We start from the raw sequence: 12,600 nt of genomic DNA, 5'->3' as shown, positions 1-12,600 counted from the left end.
TAGTTAATGTATATAAAAAAATTAATTAAAAAAATATTAAATCTTAAAAGAATATATTAATTCTAATTGGTATGTAATAGACAAATTAATAATTTAATATATCACCTAAATATGTTCCGTTAATTCAAATAAAAAGTATTTATAACAAAATTAACTAATGTCCAAAAGATAAAAATCAAATACTGAAAAGAGTATTCTCTTTTTGTCGAAGACTTCGTTATTTTTTAAAGAAAAGTGCTAGGTAAACAATGACTATCTTGAACAATATAAATAATCAATAATAAAATAAAAATATACTACAACTCTAAATTATCTACCTAAATTTTAATATTAAAATAATCATCTGTACATCTAGTGAAATGAATATCCGAAATATCTATTGTTCACATTATTTAATATTTTTATTGTCTACCTATATTTTTCTTAAGAGAGTACATCAACAACTACCAATCAAATAAAAATATATTACACCTTTAAATTAATTATCTAAATTTTAATATTAAAATAACTATCTGTATACCAAAGTTGTTAGCTATTATAAACACACGAATCAAATTAAAATCATGCTTTATGAATTATAACTCAAAGTTATAAGCTTAAAAAACTCACATAGACTTGAGATATATACCAGTACTAGAATTTATAATCATAACTTATTGATATATTAACTATAAATGATTAAATCACAAATACCAACCCTATTACAGCTATAGTCCATCAATATAAATTAGATCCAAAACTATAATAAAAATAATAAATAAACTACATGTAAAAAAACCGATCTAGAAATATATAAACCACTAACAAAAATAATATATATCCAATGGAAAAAAAACATTACATTAAAAGGGCACGTCAACAAACATGATCTTTTTTTAAAGTTTATGATTTGACCTATATAATTAATAGGACTTCACAAAAAATATGGGTCGAATTTATTTATAACTGAATTTAAAACAAGTTGAGCTATCAGTTTTATCAAGGTTGCAAAAACTTAACCGATCAATGAATTAGTAAAGTGACTCGTTTAACGATTTAACAGTTCAACCGAAATTCAACCAGAATTTAACCGGTTTAATTAAATATAAAATAAAAATTTTATAATCAGAAACAAACTTAGAAGTTAAAAGTTACATGCAATTTCAGAACACAATTTACATTTAACAATTACATCCAGAAATTCAAAAGACAAACTCAGAAGTTAAAAGATACATGCAATTTCAGAACACAATCAACATTTAACAATTACATCCAGAAATTTAAAAGACAAACTCAGAAGTTAGAATCCATTACAATTGGACAATAAAATCAGAAATCAACAAAAAATTAACAAAAAACCATCAACATTCAACAAAATTATTTTAGAAAAATTAACTCAGTTAGAAGGACAGTGGACTTCAACAATATTCGGAAGATGAAAGTTAAAGCAAGGGTTGCTACTGTGAGTAAGCAACCGTGGGAGAGATACAGAGAGCTTGAAGAGAGAGGTGCGACGGCGAGAAGAGCTCCGAGCGCGGCGACGGCGAGAAGAGCCACTACAAGATTTATATTTAATTGAGGGGGTTTTTTAGTAGAGGTTTTTAAAAACCTCCAAAATACACTTTATTTATGGCAATTTATAAAACCTCCCCTAATAGCTAATTTATAAAATTTAAACTATAACCCCAAAGAAAACCCCTCTTTTATGTGAGTTTTCAAAACTCATCGAAGTAGAGAGAAGAGAAGACAAAAGAGAATGGCTATGGACAAAACCCTAAGTTCTCCACCGATGTAGCTATCGTTGCAGTCGTCGGTCCGCCGCCATTGTAGTCGCTGGTTATGCCGTCGTTGCCGCCTAAGTTCTCCTCTATCAACATTATGGTTTCAGATCTGGTGGCTCTGTAGCTATGATTGCCGCTGCAGTTTCCGCCGCCATTGCCACTGCAGTTTTTGCCATCGTTGCTGCTGTAGTTTCTGCGGTCAAAAACTTATGAATCGAGCCATTGTTTTAAATCTATTTTCTCCTTCGAGTTGTCGCTGGTATTCTTCTTCTCCATATTTGACTTGTCTCTATTTCTCTGCTTCTTTGAAGTTCCAAATAAGCAACCAGCTTAGGTAATTATTCAAATGTGCTAAATCGGTGCTTAATACCGTACTTATTTCGACATTGAACCAATTGCCATTTGGTTATTATGTTAATTGGACTCATGATTATGGAATTTTACCATTGTGCGACGTCCTGCAAATTGAAATGGAATTCAAAATGGAAATGGCTTGTCTGAATATGCTTGCATGCTTTTACTTGTTCATTTTTGCCACAGTTTCATGTTTTATCAAGATATTCTGCATTTCTTTGTACATTTTGATATGCTTTTACTGATTTTGCATTTCTTTGTTCAAATTGTTGAATAAATTGGTGAATTGCTGGGCTCATGATGGAAATTATCCGCATAAGGATTCCAATCACTTAATAATGAATATAAATATTATAGACAACTCCATTTGATAAAACTCTGTTGCCTACATTTTTTAGAATGAACGTGAACTTTTGTTCCTTGTGTGAAGGAAGTGAATAAGAATTTCTCATCTCAAAGTTACATTTTTATTATTCAATTTATTTTCTGTGTAATTTGTGAAAAAGATTAAACTGAAGCATACATCTAATTTCAATAATTTTTTTGCTTCTTCTAATAATTTCATAATGATATGTGGCCTATGATTTTCATTACATTCTGTTCTTCAAATTTGTTATATAAACATTAAATTTAGAGGTTTCAAAATCTTTCCCCTTGTTAGATTCTCAATGTTCTCACTAGTGATTGAAACTTGTATTTGTTGTTTCTTATTGTTTTTTATTTTTACTGTTAACTACTAAATTCATAATGCTAACTTCAAATTAAACTCTACTTTGATCTGAAAACTATAGTTGCTTGCAATGATAAATACTACAATCTATTAAATTTCTTTTTTATGCTTTTCATAACTCAAAGGCAGTACTTTCCCTTGCTCTGTATGCTTTCTCTCTTATCTCTTCTTAACATAGATGTATTGTTTAGGAAAAACAGTACTCTATATATATATATATGCTTAATTAAAACTGTTTAATTTGAGGTTAATAGTTATAATATATAATAATCCTTCATATACCTTATTAGAATCCATACGTCTCATCATCATGGTTATCAAAGTAATGCTCCAATTCAAAATTGAAAAATCCCATAAAAGGGTTATAAGAGAGGACATACATGAAAGCATGGTGGGAGACTATACCACTTTTAACGTTAGGAATGTTATGGTGCAGACTCTATTATATATATATATATTTGTGAAAAGTAAAATCTAACTTAACATATAATCTCAATCTCCAAGTATAGTCTTTTCTTTTCCCATTTTCAATGTTGAGAGATATAGTCTGTGATTACTTTGGTTATTATTATTTGCTTCTTTTAATTTCTTGTTTCAAAGATTAAATAAAAACACACGCTCAGCAGCTACCACTACTCTTGTTAAGAAGAGAAAATTAAGTATAATATAAACTATCTTTTAATTAACTTTGTTTTTCTTCTTTTCCCTACCTAAGCTTCCTTCTCTTCTATTTTCATCTCATCTGCACACTCAATTAAACATTTTCAGCTTTAATTTAGTAGGATCTTTGGACACAAAGATAATGCTGCTGGTTCAAGTTCACTTCTTGTGTTGGAAAGCCACCAATCCGTTAAATCTGAATGTTGCATCATTTTTAAAATGTAGTAATATATAGTCTTTTGAGAGGTTAAGTCTCCAAAATTGTTGCACCATGGAGTGTTATCTATGTCCATAATACGCATTCTCGGTAATAGCTAAAATTTTCCTTTCTTAATTGGTAATTATGCAGTGATTAAACTTTTATGCATTAATGCTGCTGGCCTGGTCTGTATCATCATCTATTATAGAAAAGTGAACAACTGAGAAAATATTAATATATTCTTGCTAGGACATGTTAATTTGTACATTTACAACATAATTTAAACTAAAATCAGTTTCAGTTTCATTTCCACCATAATAAAGTAATAATCTATGTTGTAATACCTAAGTAATCTTTCTGCTACATGATCCTTTATTTTTAGCTTTAATTTGGATCAGAATAGAATAGAGTTGTTCCCTCTTTATTAATTATTCTCTTTCATTTCTTTATAAAAATTTGTACAAAATTTCACCAAAGATAACATTTTAAGCTTTTTATTTATTATGTACTTGATAGTTTTATATTTAATTATTAGTATAATGTCTAATTATCTTTTGTGTGCTTAACAATTTTGTGTTTGTTGATATGCAGTCATGCCAAGGGGCAAACGCATAAAAAATCCATTGAAATTTGTAGATGAGAGGGAAACCAACAATGCTTCGCGTTCACTTCAACCTCCAGCACCAGTAGCATATGAAGATACCATTAGTGTAGAGGCTAGTGAGGCTCCTTCTCAAGCCCCTTTTCAAGCCGCTGCAGATTCCATTTCATCTGATGGAGCCACGCGTTGTTCTAACTCAAAGTCTTCATCTTCTTGGAATGTGGAGATAATTGGTATTAATTTATATTGCATAATTAATTAATATGATTAAAGTATAGTTTAAATCGTTTATGCTATTAGATGTCCTGATCCATAATCTTTTATGCTAGCTTAAAAAATTGTAACTCCTAATATTTTATATTTGATTTTTGAGAATAATTGTAACAATGAAGTTTAAAAAAATGGATAAACAGTTAATATACATGCATTATTTATGAATTCTTTCAATAATGAAGTTTTTTATTTTCCTTAAGACTCTACAAATATGAAGAAGAAGGCTAAGATCAAAGTCAAGGATGTTTGCAACTTACCTAGAGGAGACCGTGTAATTGTAGAGGTTGATGAAGAGGGTGCGGCATATGGTGAAGCACAAGGTTTACTTGCTGGCTATTGTGGTATATTAGCAACTAATGCACGTATCTTTCCAATTAGCTTTGAAAAGTGGTCAGGACAAGAAAATGGTGGCATGCCTAAGTCTTTTAAGGATGAGTGCTTTGATACAATGATAAAGGTAAAATTCATTTTATTTGAAACTTCTATTAGTTCAAGTAATTATTTATTTATTTATTTATTTATTTATTTATTTGTTTGTTTGTTTGTTTGTTTGTTTGTTTGTTTGTTTGTTTGTTTGAAGCCCCACTTCCATTTTACAAGCACAGAAAAGATTGCCTACAGGTATTGCATTCAAAGTATTGCAAAAAAGTGGGCAACATATAGGCAAAGATTGTGGAATGAGTTCTATGATCCAACCATGAGAAGAGAAGCATTGGTGAACAATGTTCCTAATGATGTTCCAAGAGATCAATGGGCTTGCTTTGTCAATTATCGACTAAAACCGTCTACAGTTGTAAGACACTAAACAATTCATTTAGTTATTGCTGTAGTTTAATTAAAAAAAATATTAATTGAAGTTATTATATTTATTTTTAGGAGCTTTGCATGAAAAATAAGGAAAATCGAAGCAAGTAAACCATTCCTCACACTTGTGGATCTAAATCCAACTCTCGGAGACGACATGAGATGGTATATATATACACACACTTGGTACATGTGTGATTTTACTTGCATTATATATGTTAATTGTTTAACTCTTTATTCCTTCTCTTTTAGTACTTGGAAACGGGAAAAAAGCCTAGTAGAGGAATGATGTACATTGAAACACATAAGAGAAAGGATGGGTCTTTTGTAAATAACGAGGCATTAACTATAGTGGTAAGTATTTTGTAAACCTTTACTATCTTATCTTATTTTATTTGTATGTGATCATGTGAAAATGGGATTTGAGTGTGGTTGCTTGTGGATTGAAATATATAATGATTATAGGAAAGTGGTTCATTTCACTTGCATGCACTTTTCACTTTAAATTTTTGGTTGTGATAATGGTCTAGGAAGTAGGAACACTAGAATAATCATAATCTGCAATGCCATTGGTTACATGTGTTGCTTCTTTTAAATTGAATAGTTTCTATTTATTCTTTTAAATAGGCACAAATTAAGCTGAATATGACACAGTCAAATACACAATTTGAGGTGTCCCCTAATGATGCTGTTGGTAAAGTTTTGGGGTCTGAACACTCTGGGAGAGTTCGATGCATGGGCATGGGAGCAGCGCCTACAAATACCTTTAGGAATGTGAGAAGTCGGCTTAATGGGATGACCATCTCCACTAATTCAGCTGGATCTTCTTCGCCTACTACTTCTGCAATTTTACAGGAAAAGATCAATAATTTGGAGTCCGACTTACATAATTCACAGCAAAAGGTCATTAGTCTAGAGTCTAAGTTGTAGCAATCATTTGATATGATGAAAGCATATCTAATGATGAAGGAAGGAGGAATTCCTGAAGCACTTGTTGGCTTTTTTTCTGCCCGCGAGGTAACTTTATAATAAATTCATTTGTTAGGAATATAAGTTTAGATGGAATAATAATTAATAATGGAGTCTAATTATTGAAATTGAACATGTTCATATCATCAATTCTTATTAAATAAACCTGATACACTAAAAGTAAAAGGCTCAAATGATAACAATTGGTGTGTTTAATAGTTATAGAAAAGCTAGTGTTATGTTAAAATTGTTACACTATTTTACCAACTTGTTTTAATATCAGTGGTAACCCATGACTCTAGATGCCAAAAATTAGGCTGAGAATAGTTAAGAACATGGACATCACAATGTTCTTGCATTCTTTTAGTGGTTGTTGTCCATTAAACATGAGAAACTGCTCTGCTGCTGTGTTTTGCATTAGGAAAATACTTAATTATATCAATTTGGTCATAAATTAGTGCAAGTTGCCTCCGATCCTATTTTAGGATAATGATATCATTTTGTAGTAAGCAACCAAGCATATCTGCATGTTTCTGCCTCTTCAACTGTACAGCTGCAGTTTTCTGTTTTCTTACACTAGGTTTAGATGCTCTTTAAAATTGAGTTGTAAGGCTTATATCGAATTATCTTGATGCTTAACTTTACTGAAATTACTAATAACATCTTATGTTTACATATAGGCTAATGATGCTGAAAGTGAGCCTACTACTCCCTTTGATGCTAGGAGATCAGCTGGTGATAGTAACGGACATCCGAGGACAAATATTTGAGATTTTTATGTAATTAGATGACATTGAAATATTGAACTTATTTTATTTTACTTTTTAAAGAAAAACAGTAATAGTTATGTAAAACAATACTATATGCAATTATGTTTGAAACTATTGACTTTGAGAATTTTTTTTATATATAGAGTTATGTCTTATATTGAGGAATTGTGTTATAAAAGATTTAGTTTTTAAATTTTGATATTATAAAATAAATTTCTAATTTGAGAGTATATAAATGGGATGAGATTAATGAATGATTTGAAATTAAAAATAAATAATTAATTACAGGATTTGTGGAGGTTTGAAAACCTCACAAAATAGTTAATTTATGTCAAATTGAAAAATCAATTTGTGGGGGTTTTAAATTGCCACAAAAGTGATTTAAAACCCCCACAAAAGTTAAATATAAAACCTCCACTAAACACACACAAAACCCCCACTGAATAAATTGTGGAGGTTGTTAAAAACCCCCCACAAAAGACCTCGTGGCACCTCAAATTTTGGGGGTTTTGGAAACCCCCACAAACTATTTGGTGGGGGTTATAAACCTCCACAAATAAGAAAAAAAACCTCCACAAATAAACAAAAATCTTGTAGTGAGCTCCGAGCGTGGCGACGGCGAGAAGAGGGCCGATCTGTATAGACCACTTCTGGGAGGGTGATGGCACGATGACAGAGACACAAGTTTAGAGCGCCTGACAACGACGAAGACAGAGGAGGGATTGATGACCAGGGCAGAGATGGTGATGCAAACAGTAGCTCTGAGTAGATCTGGCGAGGGAGGAGCCAAGCTGACAGCGAGAGAGGAACGTCTTCGGAGACGAGGATCGAGCAACCACGAGCAGACGACGAGAATAGGGCGAGGAGAAGATGAACGTTGAGCGACGACAGCACCCTCTCAGTGAGGAAAAGAGTTCGGCGATGAAGAGTGGATGGTGCCTGGGTGCTGCTGTGGAAAAGGGGTTAGGGTTGGGTTCACCTTTGAGTCAGAGAAACAGAGGGAGGATGGTGACTGCAGCTTCCAAGGGGGTTTGGGGCTGGATTCTTCTCCAGAGATCAAATTTCAGAGAGGAAGAGAGGGGTGGGATGATGGTATGGGATAGCGATTAGGGTTTCCATCTTCAGGGGTGTTTTTTTCATATATATATATATATATATATATATATATATATATATATATATAACACCAAAAACGACAACGTTTTAAGTCTAACCCTGAACCGAAAACCCTTAAAAAATCCGGCCGATTCTGATGGTTCACCAATTAACCGCTGATTCGACCGATTTTCTAATTGATTTTTTATCAATCAATTTTTACAGTCAACCGAACCGATCAGATGACTGATTCCCGATTAACCTAACTGAACCGACCAGTTCGGTTCGATTTTCAGAACTATGATAATTATAATAACTATCAAAATGTGATTAAATAGACTAAAGTATATATTATTTAATTTTTATTATATTTTAAAAAGTGAAAACTTACATACAAATACATCATTTTCATGTAAAGTTATAGTTAAAATTTATTAAATAATTTGATATATTTAACTAAATTATTATTTAAGAATTTTTATATATAAATTTCACACAAAAACAACTCCATCTAAATTTTTACGGTTTTAAAAAGATAAAGAAACAAAATATTATATAAACCTCTGAAATGAGAAAAGAGTGTCATCCAAAAAAAACAGAAAACGGTATTGGTCCCACCCTCACTCTTTTTCGCGCCTTTTTTTTTCATCCAAGAAAGAAGTAACTACTCCAATGGAAGGGCCAGGCCGGCCATCGCCACCCCCGCCACCACAACATGGCACCAATGAATCGAACAAGGGCAAGAAACGGAAGCGTGATCCCCCTGCTGCATCGGCACGCCTCCAGAACCCAACTTCCTCAGCGCCGCAACTGCCACAGCAGCAACAGCGGGAACCGGTAATTATCCACCTCGATGAAGAGCCTCCGATCTACCAAGCTGCCAACCAACAAGAATTCAAGGAACTCGTCCAACGCCACACCGGGATGTCCCCAGGCCCCGCCCGAGCCAAAGAAGTCCCAACGGCGGCGAGTACAGCGCCAAAAGCCGTTCAGAGTAGTGCCAGTGACAGTAGTGACGCAGCATTGGAAGAGATGAGAAAGTGGAGGATGCAAAAAGACGGCCCTAATTTCAAGATTGGTCAGTCTTCTACCCGGATATTATCTCCAACGCCGTTGAGCCCAGCGCAAAAAGCCGTTCAGAGTAGGATTAGGGAAGTAGAAATCCCTGAGTTAGCGTTCAAGATTGATCTATCTCCAATGCTGACTACTCTTCGACAGATTTCACCGCAAGAGTGTCTCTTTCCCGATTCTTATGAGAAAGCAGCTTTTCGGGGAATTTCCGGTCAGTTTCCTCCTTCTTTTCCGTGGCAGATTGCACCTCAAGACAGTTTCTTTCCCGGTTCTAATAGGAACGCAGTGCTAAAGGGAAATTCTGGTCAGCTTCCTCGTCCTCTTCATCCTCAGCTTCCTCGTCCTCTTCATCCTCAGCTTCCGCCCCCTATGCGACAGATTGCACGGGTGACTCCCGCGCCGAATATAGCGTACCATTCCTCAACGGCGAACCATTCTTTGCGATCGATTGGACCGTCTATCAGTTCCTTGTTGCCTATAACCGCACAGTACAATTCACCGCAGCAGATTCAAGGGCCGCGGAGTGTACCGTGGAACCGTTCATCTTCGACGTCAATGGAGATTCAGCAGACGAGTGTACCTAAAAATTTGGAGGGGCCGATGTGGCCGGGGACTGAGGATGAGTTGGATCGGATTTTAGCCAGTTTTGAGCAGATTCAAGGGCCGTCGAGTATACCGTCGAACAGTTCCTTAACGCCAATCAATGAACATTCCAATTTACTGCAAGGGCTGAGTGTACCGTACCCTTCGACGACGATTTCTCCGGAGATTCAGCAGACGAGTGTAGCGAGTTTGGAGCAGACTCAAGGGCCGCCGAATGAACTGCCGAACAGTTCCTTGTCGCCGATAAATGAACCCCAAGGGCTGAGAGTACCGCACCCTTCATTGTCGACGTCAACGACCGCTCAAACGTACATTTCCTCTCCACAAATTCAGCAGACGAGTGCAATGTGGCCGCTGACCGAGGATGAGATCGATCGGATGTTAGCGGGTTTTGCCTTTGAGCGTCAAGAACCGTTTCCGCGTTTGCCTCCTCCCTAAATAACTCTGATGATGACTAAGTAACTTCTTCTTTTTCTTCTCCTTCCACTTGATGATTAGAGCAATTAAGACACTTCACACATTCTTTCTTTCTTTTTATCTAGCTACTACTCTCAGATTTTCGATTTGATGATCATAATCATAGATTCCTTCATTTTAGATTGGGCCATTGGCTTCTAATTGTAACTTCTTCACCAATTTGCATTTAGCATTTCAGCACTAGGACCTAACACATTGCATGTATTTTTCGGATCGAAGGATAATTTCTATCATCATGATGTACAGTGTACACACACAAAATACAATTTGGTTTGATTTGATTTTTTGTGCTTCTTGTATAAAGGTACTTTATAAAAACTTGTGAAAAAAATGTCCAATTGTTAGTATATACCTAACTTTCTATTATGGTAACTACTATTCGCAGTAGTTTGTCACTTTCCTAAGTTTCTTAACTTATTCATGAATGGTGTCCGAAAATAAAAATTGTTCTCTAACATACTTATTATTATATATATGTTTCCACAACAATATATTATACTCGATTGTGAACAGTGATTATTTTATTATAATATTTTTCGTTTTTCAGATTTTGAGGTTTCTTTTTCATTTTTATTCAGTGACCATTTCTCTTACACAATAGTATATAGTACAAGTCTACAACATACCACAACAATTTTACATTTGAAATCAAAATCGATGATATTTTCGGCTCTGTAGCGTATTTACCATACCATTTTATTTTATAAAAGAACTTATCAAGAAGTCAGATCAATTTCAAACTCGTTTTACAAAATTTGAACTGGACTGTCTGCTCAACTCATTAAGAAGCAAGCATAGTAAAAAAGCTACATACAAGTTCAGTTAAGTTAACTAAAAACTCATGAGCTAACTTAAGCTCAGAAACCAGCTCAAATAGCACAAACATAATTTGTATAAATTGTAACTTATATGTAAAATATATATATTTTGCAGTGATGCACACTTATTATATATTACTTATTATCACTAAGAATTAAATGTATAAAATAAATCATATATGAGCCTGATAAACGAGATAATAAATTGAACTTACCTATCTAGCTCTCACTAAAATTCAACCGTGCTTCATTTAATATATGAGTTTAAATTTAAGTTTAAGTTAGATTCACAAACTATATTTCAAATTTAATTAGTTAATGAGTGGAACTTATTAATAGATTACGAATTGAATAAAATATTTTCAAAATAAATACGTAAATTTATATATTGAAGGAGATATCGAATCTAATTTCAAAACTGAACCTAAACCCTAAGTATGTTGCATTGTTTAAAAGTGTGATGAAATACCTTTTCCACTACAACTACAAGGCTGAAATAACATATAATTATGGTTGTATGCCCGATTGCATGGCAGCACATGGAATTTGAATTTCAATTTATAAGAATTAAATATCTTATTATTTATTTTCAAATAGAAAAAGAAATACCCTTATCCTAAAAGTTTTTTTTTAAACACATTTATTAATACCCGGTCTTAAATCTTAATGAACCTTTGCATGTAGTAACTCAATGAAAGCAAGCTTTGGAATTTCTTTCAGTGAAATTATCTATACTTGCAAACATTTGGAAATCATCAATTAATAATGACACTTTTAGAGAATGCAATTTGATTAAATGTTCCACAAGATCCTTCCAAACACCTGCCTTTGGTTGGAACAAAGAAAATAATAATACTTACGGATGATTTCATCGCTAAGTATTTCATCAAAATTTCAAAGGCTCTTACAAAAAGTTTAGAAAATTTTTTTTTAGACATACACACTCACACACACTGAATCTAGTTATTATTGGGGATTGATCCTGGGTGTAACTTGTTATGAGATAAATAAATTTGTCGCTCACACGTTCCTCAGACACCAAGGCCTAGGAGTAGGGGTGGCAACGGGGCGGGTTTTTGTTCTATCCGATCCCGCCCCGTCGTACAAAAACCCGCATTGAACCCGCCCCACTTCTATCCGCGAGTAGTAAAATGTTAAACCCTAACCTGCCCCTGCGGGTACCCGCCCCGTCCCTATCCGCTCCTATAATTATTAAATCCAACAAATAAAATTAAATTTTAAAAATTATATAACTATCATTTACATACATAACATAAATGAAAATAAAAATTAAAATATGATACAATATTATTAATCATTTTACTAATTCTTTTATATATATTACATATATTATATATTAAAAATATATGTATTTAGATATATATTATATATACCGAGGCGGTAGGGGCGGGTTTA

The 12,600-nt window shown here is 33.5% G+C and overlaps 1 protein-coding gene across 1 annotated transcript; it reads left to right on the top strand.

The window, feature by feature from the left end:
- The first annotated feature begins 1,646 nt into the window (after positions 1-1,646).
- Positions 1,647-7,281, top strand: LOC112715890 (uncharacterized). Its single transcript, XM_072205083.1, has 8 exons — positions 1,647-2,019; positions 4,295-4,537; positions 4,778-5,034; positions 5,158-5,370; positions 5,454-5,546; positions 5,634-5,735; positions 6,009-6,398; positions 7,031-7,281. The coding sequence occupies exons 2-5, from the start codon at positions 4,297-4,299 to the stop codon at positions 5,490-5,492; spliced, it is 750 nt and encodes a 249-aa protein (XP_072061184.1). The 5' UTR covers positions 1,647-2,019; positions 4,295-4,296; the 3' UTR covers positions 5,493-5,546; positions 5,634-5,735; positions 6,009-6,398; positions 7,031-7,281.
- The last annotated feature ends 5,319 nt before the right edge of the window (positions 7,282-12,600 follow it).

The sequence above is a fragment of the Arachis hypogaea genome, chromosome 10, assembly GCF_003086295.3.
Source record: "Arachis hypogaea cultivar Tifrunner chromosome 10, arahy.Tifrunner.gnm2.J5K5, whole genome shotgun sequence".
NCBI classification, from domain to species: Eukaryota; Viridiplantae; Streptophyta; class Magnoliopsida; order Fabales; family Fabaceae; genus Arachis; species Arachis hypogaea.
The sequence above is the reverse complement of the archived record's forward strand: the minus strand, read 5'-3'. Positions and strand labels throughout refer to the sequence as shown.

What these genes read in the sequence shown, in the direction of transcription:
- LOC112715890 (XM_072205083.1), top strand. Translation starts at nt 4,297, where the DNA reads ATGCCAAGGGGCAAACGCATAAAAAATCCATTGAAATTTGTAGATGAG. An exon ending in TTGGAATGTGGAGATAATTG is followed by an intron (nt 4,538 to 4,777) that starts GTATTAATTTAT and finishes ATTTTCCTTAAG; the next exon opens with ACTCTACAAATATGAAGAAG. An exon ending in GCTTTGATACAATGATAAAG is followed by an intron (nt 5,035 to 5,157) that starts GTAAAATTCATT and finishes GTTTGTTTGAAG; the next exon opens with CCCCACTTCCATTTTACAAG.